This window comes from Hyla sarda, chromosome 4 (assembly GCF_029499605.1).
Source record: "Hyla sarda isolate aHylSar1 chromosome 4, aHylSar1.hap1, whole genome shotgun sequence".
In the NCBI taxonomy this organism is placed as follows: Eukaryota; Metazoa; Chordata; class Amphibia; order Anura; family Hylidae; genus Hyla; species Hyla sarda.
The window spans coordinates 286,969,518-286,994,946 of record NC_079192.1 but is presented as its reverse complement, the minus strand read 5'-3'; the positions used below and the strand labels follow the sequence as shown (position 1 = coordinate 286,994,946).

General features: G+C 40.2%; 1 protein-coding gene and 1 long non-coding RNA gene across 6 annotated transcripts in view; one reads left to right on the top strand and one right to left on the bottom strand.

Moving 5' to 3' along the window:
• The window catches only part of PTPRQ (protein tyrosine phosphatase receptor type Q), a 447,893-nt gene that overhangs the window by 271,166 nt on the left and 151,298 nt on the right, over positions 1–25,429 (top strand). For all 5 annotated transcript variants that reach the window (XM_056574450.1, XM_056574451.1, XM_056574448.1 and 2 more), the window contains 7 exons: positions 281–441; positions 2,963–3,108; positions 7,437–7,605; positions 9,487–9,762; positions 12,457–12,608; positions 13,043–13,184; positions 13,601–13,870. In XM_056574450.1, the coding sequence (XP_056430425.1) occupies positions 281–441; positions 2,963–3,108; positions 7,437–7,605; positions 9,487–9,762; positions 12,457–12,608; positions 13,043–13,184; positions 13,601–13,870 (1,316 nt within the window). The remainder of the gene's footprint in view (positions 1–280; positions 442–2,962; positions 3,109–7,436; positions 7,606–9,486; positions 9,763–12,456; positions 12,609–13,042; positions 13,185–13,600; positions 13,871–25,429) is intronic.
• On the bottom strand, positions 287–6,144 carry LOC130369330 (uncharacterized). The gene is made up of 3 exons (XR_008892722.1): positions 6,028–6,144; positions 3,006–3,037; positions 287–381 (listed from the first exon to the last, which is right to left on the bottom strand). It is a non-coding gene; the product is annotated as an uncharacterized LOC130369330 (long non-coding RNA).

The following is a 25,429-nucleotide window of genomic DNA, read 5'->3' as shown; positions in this document are numbered from 1 at the left end:
TCAGTTGGTGACACATGACCAGTCCCCAAATTTCTGATAATTATTTTATGCAGATTCAGATTCATCATTCAAGATATGTGGCCAATCTTCCATTGGCCACTTCATGGCTGTCAGCCTATATATTATATAAAAGGTCAATGAATATGGTACCTTTTCTGCCTTTTCTGTTCCCATGCAAAATGCGTCTAACACAAATAATAAACTTGCCATCCTCAACTAATTCCACTTTTTCATCACAATGTAAAAAATAGTACTTACCATATCCGGTTTTATATCCTAGGGATGAGACATCAAACAAAACTGTTAATATTGAAGATACTTCGGTGGACTTTAAGGATTTTGAAAGCAATCATGAATACAATGCATACGTCACATCGAGCACTAGATTTGGGGATGGAAATGTCAGAAGTGATATTTTAAGATTCAAAACTCTAGAAGGAGGTAATAATGCTTAATTCCATGTGACAGGCCAAGTGATACAAATACATGCACAACAAATATTTGTTATATACACAGCTGTACCAACTCAGAAAAGACAGAAAAAGACAGAAAAGAACAACTCAACTTCCTCTGTAGTATATAGCAGCTGATAAGTACTAGAAGGGTTAAGATTTTTAAATAGAAGTAATTTACAAATTTCCCCCGAAAGCTAGAAGAAAACAGTTATGGCTTTGGGAACATCATTCCTCCTTGTCCTAAAGGGGATGTCCCACTTCAACCTTTCAGTTTTCTGGCGAGCTCCGGCCTTTCTAGGGCTGTAGGAGGTGGTCAAAAAAGCAGGAAGTTGTGCATTTTGCTGAAATAAAAGTTACATAAATGGTGTAGCTGCATGAGCTATGCTGTTTACTAACTCCTAAAGCTATATAAAGAGCATAGCTCAGGGGCTATGCTTTTCCAACCCCGTCCTGCAGCCCTAGACAGGCCGAAGCTGGCTGGAAAACTTAAAGGGGTATTCCAGGCACACACTTTTTTTTATATATCAACTAGCTCCAGAAAGTTAAACAGATTTGTAAATTACTTCTATTAAAAAATCTTAATCCTTTCAGTACTTATGAGCTTCTAAAGTTAAGGTTGTTCTTTTCTGTCTAAATTCTCTCTGATGACACCTGTCTCGGGAAACGCCCAGTTTAGAAGCAAATTCCCATAGCAAACCTCTTCTAAACTGGGCGTTTCCCGAGACAGGTGTCATCAGAGAGGATTTAGACAGAAAAGAACAACCTTAACTTCCTGAGCAGTATTCCCGAGCGTGACTCGGGGTTAATTTTCCCTGCTAGGATCGGTAACCCCGAGTCACGCTCGGGGTAGAATTACAGAGTTCCCGGCCGGGCTGCACGATATATCGCGAAAACAATGCGATATAGCGATACGGCCCCCGGGAAAACATGCGAATATCTGCTCTGGTTGGCTCCCGTTGCGGGGGCCGGCCAGAGCAGGTAAAGAAAAAATACTAAAAGTCAGTGTTCCCTACCAGGTGGCCTCCAGCTGTTGCAAAACTACAACTCTCAGCATGCCCGAACAGCCAAAGGCTGTCTGGGCATGCTGGGAGTAGTAGTTTCACAACAGCTGGAGGTACCCTGTCAGAAAAACACTGAGCTAAATGTAAAAGGAAAAAGTAGTAAAATAAAAAAACCTTTTGCTCACCTAGTCCTGGTCCCTGAAGATGTCGTTCCCCTCCGTGCGCTCTTGTCCCTGCTCTATTCATCTTACAGGACCTTTCACTTTTCAGCCAATCACAGGCCGCAGTGGTGTAAAGCCTGTGATTGGCTGAAGGGGAAAGGGCTTGTTCTGCAGCAAATACACTAGGTTTGAAATCTGCAGGCAAACCTAGTGTATTCTGCTGCAGGACAAGACAAGGGGGGGGGGGGGAGAATGTGACAGAGGGGGGGATGTGACAAGGGGGGGGGGAATGTGACATGAAGGGGGGGGAATGTGACAGGGGGGGGATGTGACAAGAGGGGGGAATGTGACATGAAGGGGGGGATGTGACAAGGGGGGGATGTGACAGGGGGAGGGGAATGTAACATGAAGGGGGAGAATGTGACAGGGGGGGTATGTGACAAGGGGGGGATGTGACAAGGGGGAGAATGTGACAAGGGGGGAAGAATGTGACAAGGGGTGAAGAATGTGACAAGGAGGGGGGAGAATGTGACAAGGAGGGGGGAGAATGTTACAACGGAGGAAGAATGTGACAAGGAGGGGGGAGAATGTGACGGGGGAATGTGACAAGGGAGGGGGAATGTGATGGGGGAGATGTGAAATGGGCAGGGGGGAGATGTGAAATTCAGTGCAAAAAATTGTACCGCTTTTGGTACAAATTTCCAGAAAGAATCATACCGCCAGGGAGGTTAACTTCAGAAGCTCATAAGTACTGAAAGGATTAAAATTTTTTAATAGAAGTAATTTACAAATCTGTTTAACTTTCTGGAGCCAGTTGATATATATATATAAAAAAAAGTTTTTTCCTGGAATACCCCTTTAATTTGTAAAGTGAGATATCCCCTTTAAGTGAGCACCCTAACCATCATAGCTTCCATTTAGATATGTTTCTACATTTGCTTTGTATTTGATATTTCAGGTTAATATATACTTTTTTTTATGACATTTGCAGAGGAAAATTGACCATTTGCCCATAGCAACCAATCAGATTGCTTCTTTCATTTTTCAGAGGCATTAAAAAAAAAAAAAAGATCTAATTGCTATGGACAGATAGTCAACTTTTTCTCTACACAGGTATTGATAAACCTCCCCCAATTGTTCTGATTTCCAATGTGGTATCTGAGCTATAGAAAATGTAAAATTATCATATGAAAGAATTAATTCTCTACTTTCTTGAATCTTATATTTGCAGTATAATCCCATAATATATTTGTTTATATCTGTAGCAGAACATTAGGTAACACAGTTAAGTATTATCTATTATGTATCACTTTGGCATATTACAGTTGTTTTATCAAATTTACAGTTCCAAGTGACCCACCTAAGAACGTAACATATAGAAACCTCACCTCAACATCTGTAAAGATTTTCTGGAACCCACCTATTAAACCAAATGGCATTATACTATATTATACATTATACTTCAAGAATACTTCTAACACCTATATGAGGGTAAGGAAACATGATAACATTTGTACCCTGCTATGATACAGTAGCATTTTGTTCTTTAAATCAATTAAGATACAAATGGTTTATTTTTCACCGTGAAATAAGATTCTTTGATTGTCAAAAAATCATATTAACATTTTAACTTCAGTTAATATGAAGCAAAGCTTAAAGGGGTACTCCGCTGCTCAGCATTTGGAACAAACTGTTCTGAACGCTGGAGCCAGCACCGGGAGCTCGTGATGTCATAGCACCGCCCCCCATGACATCATGCCCCGTCCCCTCAATGCAAGTCTATGGGAGGAGCCGTCACGCCCCCTCCCATAAACTTAAATTAAGGGGGTGGGGCATGACATCATGAGGGGGCAGGGCTATGACATCACAAGCTCTTTGCACTGGCTCCAGTGTTTTAGGAACAGTTTGTTCCAAACGCTAAGCAGCGGAATACCCTGTCAAGTCTCATTCATATTGGTCTATAGTGTTCAGTTCAGACCACTATTAAACTTTTTTTTCTTTTACATACAATTTCCACCTTATTAAATGTTCTCCAATAAAAACAGACAAATCTCTTGCACAAAACTGCAGTAAACTACTCTCTAATGCACTGTATGTACCAGGATTTATATATTCATTTTCAATAGCATCGCACATCAGTTTCAAGAAAAATTCTATCCACAGTATAGTCTTTTTATAAACCTGTGCACTGTGCGCACTGCTCTTTGGGCTCAGCCAAGTGATGCAAATGGAGAAAAATGGGCACAAATCTTACCTAAGCACATTTGTCTGTCTGTTTTGCTGACTGTTGAGGCTCTCAGCACCCAGACCTTCCCCAATCAAAAGTTCTTTATTTTTATTTATTTATTTTTTATTAAAGGTTTTATTTATCATTTTGCATTAGAACAAAAAACAATACACACAAATGTGTGTAACACAGAGTGGTGCAGCAAGGTATGCAAACCTTATGTAGTCAGCTAAAACACTGACAGTTTTCAAATTCCAGGAGGAGAACATGAGACAATTGTCCATTAAGTATCGGGTAAAAGTCCAAGAGCATTCAAGGCCCTTATCAGGGGATTAAAGGCAGCACTTCAGTACACACAGCTCCAAATACAAGACCCAAAACACGCACACCACGTACCAGCAACCCCTTAATCAATCCATCAAAACTTCTGTCATTGTAACATATCAAAAGTTTAAAACTGTTACCCTGATCGCCTACACAAAACCCAATACATTGGGTTATAATGTGGGTGACCAGAAGTCCAAACAGCGGTCACTTACTAAATTCGGTAAAGTTGTTCCTCTGATACGGCCTTCTAAAGTTGCGTTGCTCAATTCACTTAATTGTGTGCAGGAGGCGGGGCCACACTGGCTGGTTGCCTCTGCCACTATCTCTTTCTCCTTTTATTCAATTTTAATAATCATCTTCTGCGACTCCATGTCCCAGTAACGTGGAGTCGCCGGTCACGTGAGCAATATGCTCTGTAGCTGAAGCGCATGGGCACTGCTAGATTAGTAGAGCTCCGTCTGCAAGCACAGCTCTCATGTCATTACGACGAAAGAGTTGTATAATTCGTCAGCGCATGCGCTCCAGCTACAGAGCAGAGCGCTCATGTTACTGGCGACTCCACATTACTAGGATGTGGAGTCGCAAAGGATGATTATTAATATTGAGGGGCCTTCAGTAGAAGAAGACAGACAATGGCAGGGGCAACCAGCCGGCAGGGCCCCGCCTCTTGAGCGCAATTAAGGGAATTGAGCAATGGAACTTCAGAAGGCCATATCAGAGGAACAACTTTACCAAATGTAGTAAGTGACCCCTCTTTGGTCTCCTGTTCAGTCACGTTATAACCCAATGTAATGAGTTTAGTGTGGGTGATCAGGGTGAAAGTTTTCCTTAAAGGGGTACTCCGGTGAAAACCTTTTTTCTTTTAAATCAACTGGTGGCAGAAAGTTAAGCATATTTGTAAATTACTTCTATTAAAAAAATCTTAATCCTTCCTGTACTAATTAGCTGCTGAATACTACAGAGGACATTCTTTTCTTTTCTTGGAATGCTCTCTGATGACATCACGACTACAGTTCTCTCTGCTGACGTTATTATAATAATAATGCTTTATTTATTGTTGTCCTTAGTGGGGTTTGAACCCAAGTCCCCAGCACTGCAAGGCAGCAGTGCTAACCACTGAGCCACCATGCTGCCCTTAGCATACATCTGCCCTGCAAAAGTGGACAGAGATGTCAGCAGAAAGCACTGTGCTCGTGATGTCATCAGTGTTCCAAAAAGAAAGGAATTTCCTCTGTAGCATTCAGCAGCTAATAAGTACTGGAAGGATTAAGATTTTTTAATAGAAGTAATTTACAAATATGTTCAACTTTCTGCCACCAGTTGATTTTTTCACCGGAGTACCCCTTTAAGGCTATATTCACACGTCAGAATTTTTTCATGGATTTCTGAATGGAAATTTGGATGGAAATTTGGCATGTGTTTGCAGCCTTATAAACTTCAATGGGAATCCGCAGTCCCATTCACACTGCAGAATTTCCGCACTGGCCTCTCCTGGCTGCACTGGCTTTGGAAATTCTGCATTCTGCAAAAAGAAAGGTCCTGTCCTAAATTTTTTGCGGAATTCAGATGCGGAAGCCCATCGAAGTAAGTGTTTATTTTTTCTCTGCAAAATGCGGTATTGATCCAAATTTGCTGCAGAATCTGCATGAAATTTTACCAAAGCACTGCATAGAAACACCTTTTTCCGTGCAGCGGGATTTCATGCAAAATTTTATGCGGAATTTCTGAATGAATTCTGCAGAAATTCCGCATATATGCAGAAAGATGCATCCGCATCATTTGGCCGGAATACCACATCTTGATTTGGAATTTCTGACGTGTGAACATAGCCTTAAAGTTTTCGAAGTAATAGTTACCATTTAATCTTTTAGATGAACTATTATATCTTGACTGCTTGGTGATACATTGTAGAGTGACCTCCGTGGTTGTACACTTGGTTGTACACGTGGTTGTACACTCCGGAGCCACAGGTTGATGAATACTGTTATCGAGAAAAAAAAAAATCTGTTAACCGTTTTTTTTTATCTATTTGGACCAAGTTTCATTTAACTTATTTCCAAAGTGGGAAAGTGGCTTTTGATAAAGTCAGAGCGTGCCACAGAGAGGATTGTGTTAGCCAAAGGACAAATGCTGTCATCTGAAGGTACTTACTTACAGAGACCATCTGGTTCCCACTACAGCATGTTCAGCAGGCACACATCCTTCCCAGTTTGCTTTTAGAAAAGTGACAACATGTTGCAAACTCAGTAACAAAGTCAGTTCATTAAATGTGTGTAAATAGCAATTGTTTCAGGATGAAGGTCATTCAACAGCAGAAGTAAGCAACAAATGCTGGAGAGGATAAAAGGAACATGCTAATGAATGTTCAACACAGGCAAACTTGTCTACACAGGATGCTCGCTATTGTATTTCATGTGCAAGGAAGCAAATGCAAACACGTTACAGTACGAGGGAATGGGATTTTATTGGGGTTCCATATTGTCCTGCAACATTTCCCCACAGTGCTGTGTTTTGGATATGTTGAAGTATCTTATACCATTGAAATACATTGAAACCTCTTCGAGATGATGAACCAAATTTCCAATGATAAATTGTCTTCCAGATTGATATTACAGAATACTTTTTACAAGTGAAAATTGTTGGGTAAAATGTAATCAGCAAAACAGGGCTGACCGGGGATACGGGCTGCAGAGATGAGTGGCGCGCAGAGGCAAAGTACCGGTGTTTTTGCGCAAACAAGCGCTTCATCCGGCCTCAATGAGGCCGGATGAAGCGCTTGTTTGCGCGAAAACACCAGTAGTTTGTCTCTGAGCACCACTCATCTCTGCAGCCCGTATCCCCGGTCAGCCCCGGTTTGAGGAGCATCGAGTCGCGGTGAGTGCAGATATATTTCTGGTTATTCTCACAGTTTTGTACATTGATTCCTATGTTTATATTACATCCTAGCACCACCGCTGACTCACTATAGGATAGAGGACTTATCTTAGCTACTACAGCTCTACACCTGGTAACCAGTTAATGGCCGGATTGAGCAGTGCCGTCTCAGCATCCACTATTTATACCATTTAGGACTGTTTGGCCAATTATCACCCCAGGAAATAGGGGCCTAAGTCTATTATTCTTCAGTTATCTTATAAACTATTAGATCGCTTTAAATAGCTACTGATTAAAACACCTAGTAAACCATGTCCTACTGTATTTCTACTATCACATATTTGATGTACCTTGTGAATTTCTGTACAATGAAATATATGGTCTTTCTTAGAATCTCACTTCAGGTGATATTTCCATTTCATCTGATGGCAATGATTTATCAGCGACAATCCATGGTCTGGCAAAATTCAGCCACTATGAATTCTGGATTACTGCAAGTACTGTATTTGGAGATGGTGACCAAGCAAGTGAGGTTATTGATGTCAACACAGAGGAAGATGGTAGGTAAATAGTTGTACATATCTATTATGTATGGCTTCAATTCTATTGTTTTCACCTAAAGAGGTATTCCAGTAAAAAAAAAAAATCTAATATCAATTGGCTTTAGAAAGTTAAACAGATTTGTAAATTACTTCTAATAAATCTTAATCCTTCCAGTACTTATCAGCTGCTGAAGTTGAGTTCTTCTTTTCTGTCTGACAACAGTGCTCTCTGCTGACACCTCTGTCTGACTCAGGAACTGTCCAGAGCAGGAGAGGTTTGCTATGGGAGTTTGCTCCTGCTCTGGACAGTTCCTGAGACAGACAGAGGTGTCAGCAGAGAGCACTGTTGTCAGACAGAAAAAGAACAACTCCACTTCAGCAGCTGATAAGTACTGGAAGGATTAATATTTTTTAACAGAAGTAATTTACAAATCTGTTTAACTTTCTGGAGCCAATTGATATGAAAAAAAAGTTTTTTTTTTCTCTTTACTGGAATACCTCTTTCATTTCCTAATATACCTCCTTCTGATGTCTATCTTTCCAGTTGCATTAATGCTTTTTTCTGGGTTTGTTTGTTATTTTAAGTCACCTAATTTTTAAGATTAAAATACATTTTAAGCTTGTTTATTTTAAAGGAAAAAGGAAGCAAATGGCTTAGTGACAGAAAATGTTATGAGATATGCCCGATTTAGAATTGGTGACGTATAACCCCCAGCTTTGGTCATGCAACCCTCCTAGATATTAGTGGTAGAGGTCTTCGCAGTAATAGAGAGAAAAGAAACCAAGATTCTTGTGCAATCCACTCTTAGAATCAATATTCCTTTCTGAACAGTGGATAGCGCAAGGATCCTGGTTTTCACTCTCTCATTTATCACCTCTAGTTGTAAGGAATCAGCTTCTTCGGAGGGTGAGGTATAAAGGTTAATTCATTCAAGCTCAGTAACACAACAGATCCAGTTGGTGTCCACCCCAGAGATCTTAAAGAATTCTGATTTGTGACTTATATACCCTTACTTCTTTTTTGACCCCCCCAACCCCCCACCCTTCACACATTCTACTCCTGATGATTAAGGAATGGCACAATTTGTACCCATCTACAGAAGTGTAGTAGAGAAGAAGCTAATAAATACAGGCAAGTTAGCTTGGCATCTGTAGTGGTAAGAATAATGTAACATATTCTAAAATCCATCTAAATACCAACATCTTATTGGACCCAATACACACTGGGTTTACTGAGGGAAGATCGTATGAAACATCCTGATGACTTCCTTGACTATGTCACAGAGGTGGCGGATGAAGGTGGAGCCATTGCCTTTCCATACTTTCACAACACCTTTGATACAGTTCCCTATATAAAGAACTAATAGATACGTTTGTGAAAAATAGACTGGCTCCAGAAAGTTAAACAGATTTGTAAATTACTTCTATTAAAAATGTTTAATCCTTTCCGTTCTTATGAGCTCTCTGATGACACCTGTCTCGGGAACTGTCCAGAGTAGAAGCAAATCCCCATAGCAAACCTATTCTACTCTGTGCAGTTCCCGAGACCAGCAGAGATGTCAGCAGAGAGCAGTTGTCAGACAGAAAAGAACAACTCAACTTCAGCAGCTGATAATTATTGGAACGGATTAAGATTTTTTAATAGAAGTAATTTACAAATCTGTTAAACTTTCTGGAGCCAGTTGATATATAAAAAAAAAGTTTTTTTTCCTGGAATACCTCTTTAATTGTATACATTCCAAACAGAGACTGGTTACAAGTGGTGTGCCACAAGGTTTTGTTCTGGAGACTGTTTTTTTTTTTTTTTTTTTTTTTTAATAAATACGCCACTACATCTGTGCATACTCTAGTTCTGCTCAGAAAGCAAAATAAAATTATTTTGTCTTGTTTCACATCTAGTCCCAGACTCTGAACCTATCATAAGAGAGTACAAAAATCTAACATCTACCTCAGTGCTGTTATCTTGGGATCCTCCTGAACATCCAAATGGCATTATAACTGGCTACTACTTACAGATTTATGGGCCGCAAGGAAATTATCCTCTATTTACCACTCAAGTGTCCATCGTTTTGGATGATCTTCTACCTTTTACCCAGTATTTTGTAGTTGTTGCTGCAAACACAATAAAAGGAACTGGTCCTCCAAGCCAGCTTGCCCTTCACACAGATGAAGCAGGTACTTGTTATTTTACATTTGTGCAAAATTAAAATCATCAGAAAAGTGATCCTTCTTAATCCTTTACATGTTTCTAGTTTCACTGTCTTCAACTCTTTCCTCATGTGTCTTTCTGAATTATGGCATTCCTCTAACAAGGTCACAACTGTACATGATATATTTCTCTCTTGTGCTAAAATTTCAGTGCTCTGACAGGTTTAGTTATGCTACAAAATCTCTACTTACAGTAGTGGCATTTCCCTATTTTATCCTGTACTTCCTGACTGAAAGTCATTGTGGAAGAATTATGTTAATGCTCCATCTTTAAGATGATATATATATATATATATATATATATATTCAGAACAGTTGAGTTGACCAATCACATTTGGTTGAAGGAGACTAAACAAGCCGCAGTATTTATTTGGTATGTACATTTTGAACATTGGTACGTGAAGAAAAACGTCTTGAAACCTTGTTAACCAGCAAGGTGGCTCAGTTGGTTTGACTGTAACCAAGGGCAACATCTGCATACAGTTTGTATGTTCTTCCCATGTATGCAATTGTTTTCTCTGTTGCAAGCAGTTTTGAATTAACTCTACCAAAGAATTAAAAGGGACCTCTGCCTCTAGACATCTTATCCCCTATCCAAAGGATAGGGAATAAGATGTCTGATGGCGGGGATCCCACCGTGCAGCACCCAGCATTCTGAAAGTTATTTTCAGACTGCTGGGTTTGAGCGACCGTAGTTGTGACGTCACACCATGCCCCCTCGTGATGTCACAACCACGGCTGCCCAAACAGCTTTCAGAATGCGGGGTACTGCACAGAGATTGCGCGGGGTCCGAGCAGTGGGATTGCCGCAATCAGACCTTTTATCCCCTATGAATAGGGATAAGATGTTTAAGGGCTGAGTACCCCTTTAAGGCTATTCACAAAATATTCCCCCTGTGTTAAAAAAGCAGCAAATGTCCCAAAAAATAAATAATGAATGAATAATGAAACAGCAAAAGAAGGAGACAACCCCAAAAACACCACACCAAGGGTATGTTCACAAGGATGGACTTGTTCTCTTTCGTTGCCTTTTCCAATTGGCCTACACTTTGCCACGACTCCTCCCTGCAGAATCTGTCAGACAAACTTCTTTAGCTCCACACTTTCCTAGCACTAAAACTTCCCATCCACAGTGGCCCACACAGTGATGATGACCCCCTTTGTGCCCCACACAGTAATAAACAGTGTGCTCACACACAGTAGTTATCCTTCAAATTTGTTTCCAGTTGCTACCCAAATTAGTGCCTTCATACAGTAGTTACTCCCATTAATGCCTTTACACAGTAGTTACTCCCCCTAAAAAAAAAAACATTAGGAGTCCCACACAGAAGTTGACATCTAAGTAATTAGGTGCCCCCATAGTAATTAGGTAATTAGCTCCCCAGTAGCACCTCTCAGCCCCCCAAACATTGTCCCCATAGTAGTTATCCTCACAGGTAATAGCCTTTAAGTAGTGCCCTTCATGATCCACTAATTCTGCCACTCAAAAAAATTGGTAGCCCCGAAATAGTGCCCCTACAGTACTTAGATATCTGAGTTTTCTCTCTAGCTGTAAATAACTGACAGAAAGTGCCCCAAAACATTGCATAGTCCCCCCTCCCCCAACAGTGCCAACTAACCTGCTCTTTCCTGGGCTCCCATGCTGTGGCTCTTCTTCCTTGTGGTCACAAAATGTGCAGGCAACTTGATGATCCTATGACAATAAATGTGTTAAGATGTAATGTCCTCAATAGCAGCTTATTCCTCTTAGGCTACAGATAACAAAGAAGAGTGACTGAGCCAAGAGACAATGGCCCTCTGTTCCATCATTAGAATTCCTGCAATGATCTGTAGCAGAATTTGGGCAGTTTAGACGGTCATGGTTCCCCAGGAGTCATATGCCCCAGGCAACTGCCATACTGCTCATATAAATTGGCACTGATTGTTAGCTGTCTTTTATAAAAACTAATTTATTGTTTGTCTTTTTGCCACTTATTTACCTGTTCTTCTTCCTCGTATTACTCTGTAGCATTACCATAGTTACATGCAATAGACTGCTCCTTGGTTTACCTATCTTAATATATGTGCTCAACTGTGTCACTAGTCTGTTAAATTATTAAAGGGGTACTCCACTGGAAAACATTTTTTTTTTAAATCAACTGTTGCCAGAAAGTTAAACAGATTCGTAAATTACTTCAATCTAAAAATCTTAATCCTCCCAATACTTATCAGCTGCTATATGCATCACAGGAAGTTATTTTCTGTCTGAACAGAGTACTCTCTGCTGACACCTCTGTCCATGTCAGGAACTGTCCACAGCAGGATAGGTTTGCTATGGGGATTTGCTTGTACTCTGGACAGTTCCTAAAATGAACAAAGGTGTCAGCATAAAGCACTGTGGTCAGACAGAAAGGAAATTAAAAAAGAAAAGAACTTCCTGTGGAGCATGCAGCAGCTGATAAGTACTGGAAGGATTACGATTTTTTAAATAGAAGTAATTTACAAATCTGTTTAACTTTCTGGCACCAGTTGATAAAAAAAAAAAATGTTTTCTAGGGGAGTACCCCTTTAAAGTCTATTAAGATAAAACTGTTCTGTCCTATTCTGTTGATGCTGATTGTATGAATATAAGGCTATATAAGTTATAGTGGTGATGATGCAAACCAATGATTTCTATTGCAGAGCCATCGGCACCTCCACAGAATTTGACTTTTATCAATGCGAGTGACAACTCTGCTTGGTTACAGTGGAGTCCAAGTCCAAAACCCAATGGCATTATACGCGCATACAGCTTTAGAATTGTGGAAAACAACACGCAAACTATATTTTATCAGGTAAATGCAAATAATGCTTTGACATTAAAGAGATGCAAGGTCGGCATTGTGAAAGAGCGACATTTAATGGTTGATTCCTATGGATCTAGTTAGCATTTTTGTATATAACGTCCACTGAGCCATTATAAACGACATGTTAACTTAGTCTGCAGGTTGCTACAATTGCAGTAATATGAAATAAGCAAAGTTTTTGTTTTTTTCTTACATTTCTACAATAAAAGCCATATGCTTTATGCTCACAGATGTATGAAGGCTTGATTTTTGAGATAGATGAAGTTGCATCTATTTATCTATCTATCCATCCATGTACATCTCTCAAGGCTAATAACTAGATTTAGATATTGCAGCTATTACAAGTAATAATGAGAACATCTGCTTTATTGTGGCTTCCGCTGTGCTATTATATCCTGCATCTGAATGTATTTGCCTTTCAGAATATCTCTGGTGATCAGACTGAAGGAATCCTCACTAATTTGGAACCTTTCAAAACATACATTGCTAGTATGTCTGCATTCACAAAAGTTGGTAATGGGAACCAGTTTAGCAACTCTATCAGTTTTTCCACAAAAGAATCTGGTAAGCAAAATATTTGTGTGGTACAAGAATACTCTTATAAGAGCAGATTAGATGGACCATGTGATTTTTATTTTATTTTATTAAAGTAAAAGACCACCTTTTTGAGAAGACCCTCATATCCAGGCCAGATTTCCTGTGACAGATTTTCAGTTCCACGTTTATTATGCATTTATTAAGAATCAGTCCCACTAGAAGACCACTTCTTTGTGCAATTTTAATTGGTCGCCCCAAGAGGTGTGATTCCATGTTTATATATTTAAAAATCTGCAGCATCCCCTAAATTCAGTGTAAATCTGTTTCTAGCACTGTACCGTACTGCAGTAAATATATCTGCCAGATTCCATTTATGATTCTAGCTCTGATGTTTATGTTGAGATTTCTCTAATAAAGTTACTATACTGTGTATATCTTTTCAGCTCCGGATCCTGTCCAGAATATTCACTGTGTTTCAACAAGTTGGCAGTCTATACTGGTCCAGTGGGATCCACCATTACATCCAAATGGAATAATAACGCATTACATCCTAACATTTCAAAGTGTCAGTATCTCAGTCTTGCCTACTGATACGGTATATACTTTCAGAGATCTGTTCTCCAATACCACTTATTCCTTCACTGTCACAGCTGCAACTACTGCAGGGGAAGGAGTAGAGCAAGTCTGCAATGCAACTACTAAGTTTGAGGAAGGTATGTTTATCTAATAACAACTCTGTGAGTAATGTATAGTGCATTGTGATGTTTAAATTGGTTATCCAGGCATAGAAAACAGAGCAAATTTTTTTCCCCAAAACCACTGCCTGTCTTTCTCCAGGTTGGGTGTGGTTCCGCAGCTCAATTCCATTAACGTGAATGGAGCCGAGTTGTTATACCACACACAACCTAGGGACAGACGTGGAGCAGTTTTTGAAAGAAAAAGGGGTTTCTAGGAATAGAAAATCGAGGTGAGTTCTTCCAAGAACAGCTCCACATCTGTCCTCAAGTTGTGTTTGGTAATACAGCTCAGTTTCATTGAGCCAAGTTGTAATACCACACACAACCTGAGGATAGTGATTTTTTTTAAAGAAAATAGCTTTATTTTTCTATTCCTGGAAAACCTATTTAATGTAGCATCAATAGCATTGTTTACTTCAGTTTGTAGACCCATTAACAATGTAATGTAAAACCGCTGAGGAATTTAATACAAAATATATTCCTGAAAGAGGTTATTCAAGATAACCAAGTATTTGTTCCCCTAAAACATGGTCAACTTTTAAGAGTCAGTGGGGGGAATATTCAAAGACTTGTGGTAGTAGGTTTTTTTTATTTTGCACTGCAAAGAGTGTTAAAGGAGAACTCTAGTGCAGAGTACTCCTGCTCCGTCCTGCCCGGGCTGCAAAATAAATGAAAATGAACCATCACTCACCTCCCTGGGTTCCCGCGGAGCGCCACTACAGCTGATCGGTCCTCCGGTGCATCTCCTTCATACTTCCGGGTGTAACGAAGCGTCACATGGCGCTCAGCCTATCGCCAGCCGCCGCGATGTTCAGCCTCGTCCAGCGATAGGCTGAGCGCCATGTGACGCTTCGTTACACCCGGAAGTATGAAGAGGATGAACCGGAGGACCGATCAGCTGTAGTGGCGCTCCGCGGGAACCCAGGGAGGTAAGTGATGGTTCATTTTCATTTATTTTGCAGCCCGGGCAGGATGGAGCAGGAATACTCTGCACTAGAGTTCTCCTTTAACTGCGCCTCATTTTCAGAAGTGTGTTTGGGCTTTTTAAAATTTGCGGCAAATAGAACAAAAAGCAAATCATTTAACACCAAGTATACTTGGTATTAGCTGCAACACTTTGTGCACCAGAAAGTGGTGCTAAATCTTTGGAAATAGGGTGCTAATAGCACAAAAAGCCTAACCACGCTCTTTAAAAAAAATTGGCTAACAGGTCGCTAAATCAGGTGCTAAATATCTAAATATGGGGCGCTAATAGTGTGCACCACATTTTAAGCAAATGTGACGCAGCTAGAGCAAAAAAAGTGTCGGGAAATGCAACTCCTCATCATTCTAGTAAATTGGGTTGCACTACTAGATAAAGCCCATTGAAACAGTGGTGCTATGTGGTCAAAGGCAGCTGGAGACAACTGTATAGGCTTATAGCTGCATATATTTGTTGCATACACTCATAATGTGAAATGCCCAAACTCAGTATCAGTCAGAACTTGTTACACATGTTAGAATGTAGCTCTAAAGTGCATATCGGTCTTTTACTTTTCTTTTATACAGTTGTCTTGCATTTACAAAACCGCGTGTAAAACCACATGTAAAAACTGCGACTGTAGTTTGGTTTTCAATAGAAACAGTTCTAGACAATAACCACCTATATCTTTTTTTTTTAACATGCAATCTGTACTATTTCCGGGATATGTGAATGTACCCTAAAATCTTTGGACATGTTGTAACACTAGCAGAGCTGAGGTGGGGTTAAAACGACTAAAACCTTTTGGGGAACGTAAGCTTTGAATCATTTTCTGATGAGTGTGTAAATCAGCGATTCTCATTTGAAGTTGGAAATAGTTCTGTAGCTGTTGTCAGCCTCTTATTAATGGTCCTGGGTTATTAGTCATGGTTACAGATCCAGCACTGAGTCATTGACAGTACATTTATTTTTGACGTAAGGTAAAATCAAATTAGCTTCACTGTCTCCCTACACAGTGTCTGGCCTTAACATTCCACACTAAGGTTACTTGTCTTTTTTTAATGTTTCCTTTTATTATCATGCTTTTTTTTTTTTTTTTTACTATTACAGTTCAAATGTACAAATCAAATTCAGTTTTGGAAAATCGCATTGCGGATGAGGCATAAATGTTAGGTTGGATGTTAATATTACAGACAAGATAAGACTTGATTATTATGATTTTTGATACGTCTCTATGACCTTTTGTGGTTTAACCACTTCACGTGCCCCTCCTATTTTATCTTTGGTAAGGTTTCATACCAGTGGCAGCTCAATAATAATGGCAAAATACTTGCCAGTTTACACTTAGAGGCATATGTTACCTGTAAACACGTGTGCGCATACATCTGAACACAGTGCTCTCATGCCTGGGCATCCTGGGCAAGTGTCCTGGATATCCCAAAAGGTAGTAAGCACTTCTGCTGGCGGGCCCCGACTTTGCCATGGGCCCTCAGGCAGTGCCTGATGTGGGAACTACCTACGCTTTGGCAGCATATAAATAAAACAGCATGCTGCTCTGAGTATCCGGCTCTATTACCTTTAGGGTGTGGATAAGTAGACAACTGTACTACAGTAAAAAATAGGGTCTAGATGAATGCTGCTGTGTTGCTGTATACAACATTTTCACCAAAATAGTTGCACAGGACTAAACTATTTTATTCATTTAAGACAATGGCCCTCATTTACTAAGAGTGGAGTGTAGGTTTCTTTGTGGGTTTTTATTCCCTACAATTTATTCTCCATGGTATTCACTAGGATTTCCCTACATTTTCCACTTTCCCTACACTTTGCTTTTTTTACACATGCTCTGATCTGTAGGGTTTTCCTCAGCTCATATCCACCACATTTTATGTGGAAACCTTAGTAAATATGTTTGAGTGTGGGAGAGAAAAACGGAGAGACCGACACAGGCGCCTTGTGCGTTACCACTAGACAGGAATAACAGATAAAAACAAACACAGTGAGCGGGCAGGAATTGCCCCTTAGGTAATGGCCGCTCACCTTGAGCGAATAAGGTATTCGCATATAACCCACACCGTGGGTGACAGAAGGATCGGAACTGCTGCTGAGCCTGGGTCCCAGGAAAGGAAGAGATCCGATCCTGATGGAAGTGGAGGCGGAGAAGGAAAATATGACCCTTACAGAGGCGCTGCTAGTTCCAGAGTAATGTAGAAGCCAACCAGAGGTATTGGTAAAACACCGGAGTGGTTTATTAGAGCATAAGAAGACAATGAAGTACACAGATGACGCGTTTCGGGGGAGCAACCCCCTCTGATCTGAGGAAGGGGGTTGCTCCCCCGAAACGCTTCATCTGTGTACTTCATTGTTTTCTTATGCTCTAATAAACCACTCCGGTGTTTTACCAATACCTCTGGTTGGCTTCTACATTACTCTGGAACTAGCAGCGCCTCTGTAAGGGTCATATTTTCCTTCTCCGCCTCCCCTAGTAAATATGTTGGGTTTTTGTGAAAATGTCAGGAACACGCCCCTTTTCTGAGACCACACCCTGTTTTCCCCGGTGAGCACGCCCCTTTTCGGGTTTTCTTAGCGAAATGGAGAGTTAGGCTGGGTTCACACTACGTTTTCTCCCATACGGGAGCGCATACGGCAGGGGGGAGCTAAAACCTCGTGCTCCCGTATGCCTTCGTATGCGCTCCCGTATGTCATTCATTTCAATGAGCCGGCCGGAGTGAAACGTTCGGTCCGGTCGGCTCATTTTTGCGCCGTATGCGCTTTTACAACCGGACCTCAAACCGTGGTTGACCACAGTTTTAGGTCCGGTTGTAAAAGCGCATACGGCGCAAAAATGAGCCGACCGGACCGAACGTTTCACTCCGGCCGGCTCATTGAAATGAATGACATATGGGAGCGCATACGAAGGCATACGGGAGCGCGAGGTTTTAGCTCCCCCCTGCCGTATGCGCTCCCGTATGGGAGAAAACGTAGTGTGAACCCAGCCTTAGTCGGATTTTTTCAATTCTGGCGCAAATTCTGGTGCAGACAGAATTTCTGGCGCAATGCGACAGATTCTGGCGCGCAACCCGACAAAACATGTCGGGTCTGCAATAGTAAATGAGGGCCTATATGTGTTTTAGCGCCAACGTGTGCCTTCTTCAGGTCTAATGTAAAACACCTCTAGACATCATGGTTTGTAAGCACATGCATCAGTATTGTAGTAAAATTGTGCATCTATTCTGGTAAAGATTTTTGGGGAGATTTATGAAAAACTGTGCAGAGAAAAGTTGCCCATAGCAACCAATCAGCCTGCTTCTTTCATTTTTAAAGAGACCTCTGAAAAATGAAAGAAGCAATCCGATTGGTTGCTATAGGCAACTAAGAAATTTTTCCTCTGCACAGTTTTTGAAAAATCTCCCCCTTTCTGTACAACAATACAGAAGGGCTCATTTAAGACTCTAATTTTCCTATAATACAGGTCAGATATGATACAAAACATATTGTTAACTTTTTTTAAATTACATATTTATACAGATATATTTTTATCATGAAAAGAAAGAATTCCCCACCACAGCAAAAGTCAAGGTTTTATATATTCCAATGCCAGCCAGCAACAACTTTTTTCTTAAGAGCACTCATCTTTCATTGTCTCATTAACAACTGTTCCTAATGATGACCCTTTTGTACATCTCATCTTTATAATTTTTTGCTAGCAACCTGAACAGTTTTGTAAATTCTTAAAGGAATATGTAAGCATTTTTAAGCCCTCAAAACAACTGACAGCATTATACAGAGCACAGACAGAGTGTTTAAACCATACCTGTGGTTCCAGTCATGCAACCTGTATTACTGAATAGCATGTTTTGAATGTATAGGTGGCCACCATAGCAAGCATCCAAGATTTGCACCATTATTGTTTACTGTCCAGAGCTCTCTGCCCTGAGTGTTTCCCCAGCCCGTCTTCTCAGCTTTATGTGATGGTTTTATCATCCTATCAAGACACCACTAGAGCCATCACTCTGCACACTTTACAAAAGTTGTTTTCTTAGTGACAGGGGCTCTTTAAATGGGCACTGTAAGATTCAAAAACCTTTTATAGGTTTTACATCTTGGCAAAACATTACCCATTCTAATATACTTTTTTTTTAACTGTAGTTCCTTTTTATAGAAATCATGGCATATAAAATCATGGCTTTGTCCAAGCTGAAGCAAAGGCATGGAGAAAGTCCAGTAAGGGAGGGTGGGCTAGCACTCCTCTGTGTTTTCTCCTGTCTGATAGTACTCCTCTGTGCTCTCTCCTGTCTGATAGTACTCCTCTGTGCTCTCTCCTGTCTGATAGGACTCCTCTGAGCTCTCTCCTGTCTGATAGGACTCCTCTGAGCTCTCTCCTGTCTGATAGGACTCCTCTGTGTTCTCTCCTGTCTGATAGCACTCCTCTGTGCTCTCTCCTGTCTGATAGTAATCCTCTGTGCTCTCTCCTGTCTGATAGTACTTCTCTGTGCTCTCTCCTGTCTGATAGTAATCCTCTGTGCTCTCTCCTGTCTGATAGTACTTCTCTGTGCTCTCTCCTGTCTGATAGTATTCCTCTGTGCTCTCTCCTTTCTGATTGTACTCCTCTGTGCTCTCTCCTGTCTGATAGGACTCCTCTGTGCTCTCTCCTGCCTGATAGTACTCAACCGTGCTCCCTCCTTTCTGATAGTACTCCTCTGTGCTCTCTACTGTCTAATAGCACTCCTTTGTGCTCTCTCCTGTCTGATAGTACTCCTCTGTGCTCTCTCCTGTCTGATAGCACTCCTTTGTGCTCTCTCCTGCCTGATAGTAATCTTCTTTGCTCTCTCCTGTCTGATAGTACTTCTCTGTGCTCTCTCCTATCTGATAGCACTCCTCTGTGCTCTCTCCTATCTGATAGTACTCCTCTATGCTCTCTCCTGTCTGATTGTACTCCTCTGTGCTCTCTCCAGTCTGATAGTACTCCTCTGTGCTCTCTCCTGTCTGATAGGACTCCTCTGTGCTCTCTCCTGTCATTTTCAGAAGTGTGTTTGGGCTTTTTAAAATTTGTGGCAAATAGCACAAAAAGCAAATCATTTAATACCAAGTATACTTGGTATTAGCTGCGACACTTTGTGCACCAGAAAGTGGTGCTAAACCTTTGGAAATAGGGTGCTAATAGCACAAAAAGTCTAACCACGCTCTTTTAAAAAAATTGGCTAACAGGTCGCTAAATCAGGTGCTAAATATCTGAATATGGGGCGCTAATAGTGTGCACCACATTTTAAGCAAATGTGACGCAGCTAGAGCAAAAAAAGTGTCGGGAAATGCAACTCATCATCATTCAAGTAAATTGGGTTGCAATACTAGATAAAGCCCATTGAAACAGTGGTGCTATGTGGTCAAAGGCAGCTGGAGACAACTGTATAGGCTTATAGCTGCATATATTTGTTGCATACACTCATAATGCGAAATGCCCAAACTCAGTATCAGTCAGAACTTGTTACACATGTTAGAATGTAGCTCTAAAGGCAATTTGAAGTGCATACCTGTCTTTTACTTTTCTTTTATACAGTTGTCTTGCATTTACAAAACCGCATGTAAAACCACATGTAAAAACTCCCTCCTTTCTGATAGTACTCCTCTGTGCTCTCTACTGTCTGATAGTAATCCTCTGTGCTCTCTCCTGTCTGATAGTACTCCTCTGTGCTCTCTCCTGTCTGATAGTACTCCTCTTTGCTCTTTCCTGTCTGATAGTACTTCTCTGTGCTCTCTCCTGTCTGATAGTACTCTTCTGTGCTCTCACTCCTGTCTGATAGCACTCCTCTGTGCTCTCTCCTATCTGATAGTACTCCTCTGTGCTCTCTCCTGTCTGATTGTACTCCTCTGTGCTCTCTCCTATCTGATAGTACTCCTCTGTGCTCTCTCCTGTCTGATAGGACTCCTCTGTGCTCTCTCCTGTCTGATAGGACTCACTCCTCTGTGCTCTCTCCTGTCTGATAGTACTCCTCTGTGCTCTCTACTGTCTGATAGGACTCACTCCTCTGTGCTCTCTCCTGTCCTATCAGACACAGAGGAGTGCTAGCCCACCCTCACTTTTTCCATGCCTGTACTTCAGCTTGGTCAAAGCCATTATTTTATAAGCCATGATTTCTATAAAAAGGAAATAACATTTTCTTATTAAGTATATTAGAAAGGTCAATGTTTTGCTAAGATGTACAACATAGTTTTTGAATTTGAAAGCGCCTTTTTAAGGGCTTAAACCCACAAATGGTCTCCCTTGTTTGTTTGTATGTTTTTTTTTATTTATATTTACAGTAGGTATGTGCTGCATGTACAACTCATGGCATGATGTGAACAGAGCGGTACATATTTTATCATTTTTATCATGCAACTAAATATCTTTGCACCAGAGGGGGGAAATTAAGCAGAAGTGGATGATGAGAGGGACACAGGTATGGAAGGGATATTATTACTTACTTATTATAATTGTAGTTCCAATGTAGTTGGCAATTTATTTAAGACTGCAAGTGTTTACATATATTACATATATTTGCATTTAATACATTGACAAGCCCAATGAAATATTAAAGACTATGGGGTATAAACTTAAGATTTGGTGACAACTGTATGCTCATCTGAACTGTTACTCCAGAGAAAAAGACAATTTACAATCCCGTAATCCAGTGTTTATGATGGCAGCAGTATTCAATATCCTTGCCACATGTTATGGTTATCTGATAACTGAAACTAGCACCATCCTATCATTGATGAGTTTAATGTAATTGTCAAACATGTGCATTTATACTGGTCTGACAGAGGAGAAGTAACATAATAACATTAGAGGTATTGTTGCGTGACCTTTACATTATAGCTGCCTTATGCTTGAGATTATTGAGTGAAATGGGAAGCAATGGTCAAAGTAGTCTGCATTTTGCAACCAGCTGCCAGACTGAAGTGGAGTTTCAATTAAAGCAGCTTTAGAACGCTGGTTGGACTCTTCCATTTAACCTGATACTATACATTTAGAGTTCATGCACAACTTTTTGAAGTTGAAATATACAGTTCAGTCAATCTGGGAGTTTATACAATTAGCAATGCATATGTTTTCATTATTCCATTACAGAGAATGGGGTTTGTTCTGAACACTCTGTTCTAAGATTTTGTTGTAATGTCCTGTTTACACCATATCTTTAGCCTGGGTCAAACTTAGACATCTGAATAAATAAAGCATACAGTATATAGACGGGAAACTCAAGCACATAATATTAAGACACGGTATAACCCTGTGAATTGTATGGAGCTGTAATATGGCACCTAGACTACCATGTGGGGCTATGGGTATTTGTTTTCATATGTTTGTACACTATGAATTTAGAATCATCTGAAGGAAGAAAGTCAGTAAGTCCACCTTTACTTCCTATTATAAAAAGGTAATCAGTTGAAATGGATACCAATCACACACTCAGTTTATCCATCTATAAACCTTTTTGATGGATACAAATGAATTAGTAAAAAACAGTATTCATACTTGTATACAGCCTACTGGTAGGCTGTTTCTTTTTTATACCATTTCCATGCTCCTCCTGAGGACCTGGAGGTATAGTATGGAACCAAAACATTCTATATTGGAACGTTCAGGATTTTCGTCATTAATTTTTCTATAGAGTTAACTCCCTATGTTAAATATTGCATTGTAAATGTTATCTACAAGCTTTATCCCCTTGTATGGAACGTGTTACATGTGCGCTGCATATTTGGCATTTGCAAAGAAAGATGTTTGTACTGTATCAATGATTAACTTGACATTGGGTTTAGTATCGAGGAGATAAATATAAAACATTTATGAAATATTTTGGGGATATGTGCTCCCAAAGATGACAGTGATCACTTCATCTTGGTGGATTCCTCTATAGTAAATGAAAACAAGCTGTGCAGTAAGTATAGGATTCATCGAGCAACGTATCCAAATTAATACCAGCTGTGCTTGGAAGGTCTGATGAGGGTTTTTTGGTCATTCTCAAAGAATGGAAATCCAATTCTCCATGCTAAAGCAACAGTAATCCTGTTTGTATCTGTAACTCAATAGTGTAATCGTCTTAAAACTGCCTGTTCCAGCATACAGTTTATCAAACTAGGAAAGGGTATCATGGAAGGTCACTACTTGTCAGGTGAAAGTGCCCTCTGAAAAACTTATTGTGAGCTTTGAAGTCTGCTTTTCTGGTATCTGCATATCAGTAAATTTTCTGCTAATAATGAAGTACTGGTATTAGTTTTCTTTTTCTCAACTTACATATAACTTGCTGAAAATCTTGGGAGACTTCACAGCTATCATTTAAAATCTAGAATCCTCAATACTGCACAAGAGATGCCCTTTAGCATTGCACTTAAAGTGCCTACAGTGCTCTAACTGAGAACATATATAGTAAGCCAATTTTTTACATTCAAATATAAATATTTGCACTAAAAGACCGCTCATAGAACATATTTAGATAATTTACCTTTGAAAGAAAAGAATGTTGTGTGACATACAATAGGTAAAAAAAAATCCATCTGCGTGCCTCCATATAAAATTGGACTAAGGTTAGGACCCCATTGAAGTCTATTGGTACCCTATTAAGGCATCCTGGAATGTTGCAAAAAATTGCCATGTAGGAACATACCTTTTTGTACTGTTGTACATCAGTGTTCTGAACTTCATTGCTCAAGGCCCCCAACAGGTCATTATTTGAGGTTAGCATATCCACATCATTAAAGGGGTTTTCTGCCCTTAGACATCTCATCCCCTTCCACAGACTTGTATTGAAGGGGCGGCGATGACATCACAAGGGGGCGGAGCTGTGATGTCACGATGCTCCGGCCCCTGTATTGCCCGTCATTACGCACAGAGCGAGTTTGCTCTGTGCAGTAATAAAAGGGGGGTGCTGCAGCCGAGATCCCTGGGGTCCCCAGTGGCGGGACCCCCGCGATCTGACACTTTATGCCCTATCCTTTGGATAGGGGATAAGATGTCCTGGGGCGGAGTACCCCTTTAAGATCTGCATTATTATAAGACTTTATTTTTTGGGACATTTTATTTGTGTTTTTTTTTGTTTTTGTTTTTTACAGGATTTCTTCTTTATTTCTTCAAGTTCCCTGTGACTGTTTATATGTGACCTATTTTTTATGAATTATTACATTTTCTTCAAATATTCATTGTACATCCATTTTTGGTTGAGGTATTAGAGGACTGGGGCTCTGTTTTTTCTTTATATTCCACTATTTGCGACTAGAGATGAGCGAACTTTTGAAAAATTAGATTAGGCCGATTTGCCGAATTTTCCAAAAAAATTTGTTTCAATCCGAAATTTGCGGCAAATCTATATTAAAAATGGCTATTTCTAGCCTACATACAGCCTCTATAGGGGTATAGAACACTTTGCTGTGTTCTAAGACGCATATGGAGTGTGCTGGGTTAGTGAAATAATACTGTTATTCAGAATAACATGCAGATTACCGGCATCGCTTTTAGAATCACTGCCGCACAGCAGCACAATGACAGAGCCTGGTGGTGGCATCAGTGTGAAGAGACCATATAGTGGCTGAATGGCACAGCGTGGAGGTGTTGGCAGCATGAGGACACCATATAGTGGTGGAATGACACAGCTTGGATGAGGCTGAAGCATGAGGACACCATATAGTGGCTGAATGACACAGCATGGAGGTGTTGGCAGCATAAGGAGACCATATAGTGGATGAATGGCACAGCCCGGAGTTGCCAGCAGCATGAGAATGCACTAGGTCTTCACAATCCCTAAGATTAAAAGATGAATTTAGAAATTTAAACCGAAGATTTTGAATAACGGGTGCTACCTATGAGAAAATTTGAATTTCCCAGACCCAGGCCCAGCTGCGGCATCAGTAAACCATATATTGCCTGAATGACACAGCCTGGAGTTGGCTGATGCATGAGGAAACCATTGAAATGTCTGATTTTTTTATTTGAAATTTAAATCAAACTTTGAGTGTCCCAGAGCCCAGCGTGTGGGTACGAAGGACCAAATCCAACAAGCCCCCCACAGGGCTCATGTGGCTGTGAGATGTAGGCGCAACGTCTAAATTACCCTGACCAACCCTTTTTTTTTTGTACCTTTGTTTAAGAACAAGTGCATATCCAAGAATTCAGAACACTCTACAATGCAGGACGGTGGACCACAAAAAGACATTCTTCTCTAAAGTAATGTTTTCTGAAATAAAGAAGCAGAGTTCATCCATCTCCGCATTATTTTTGAAAATTTTTATTAAAAAATCACACACAACAAGCGTTCAATGGTGTAATGATTATTATTCTGGAAAATTCAAGTTTATTACTGAGAAAATTATCAGAAAATTTGAAAAAAAAACTGTACCCAAGAGGGTTTAATAACCCCATACATTGCACCATAAATGTTGAAATTTTAATTAAATGGGTTATCCAGGAAAAAACTTTTTTTTATATATATCAACTGGCTCCAGAAAGTTAAACAGATTTTTAAATTACTTCTATTAAAATATCTTAATCCTTTCAGTACTTATGAGCTTCTGAAGTTAATGTTGTTCTTTTCTGTCTAAGT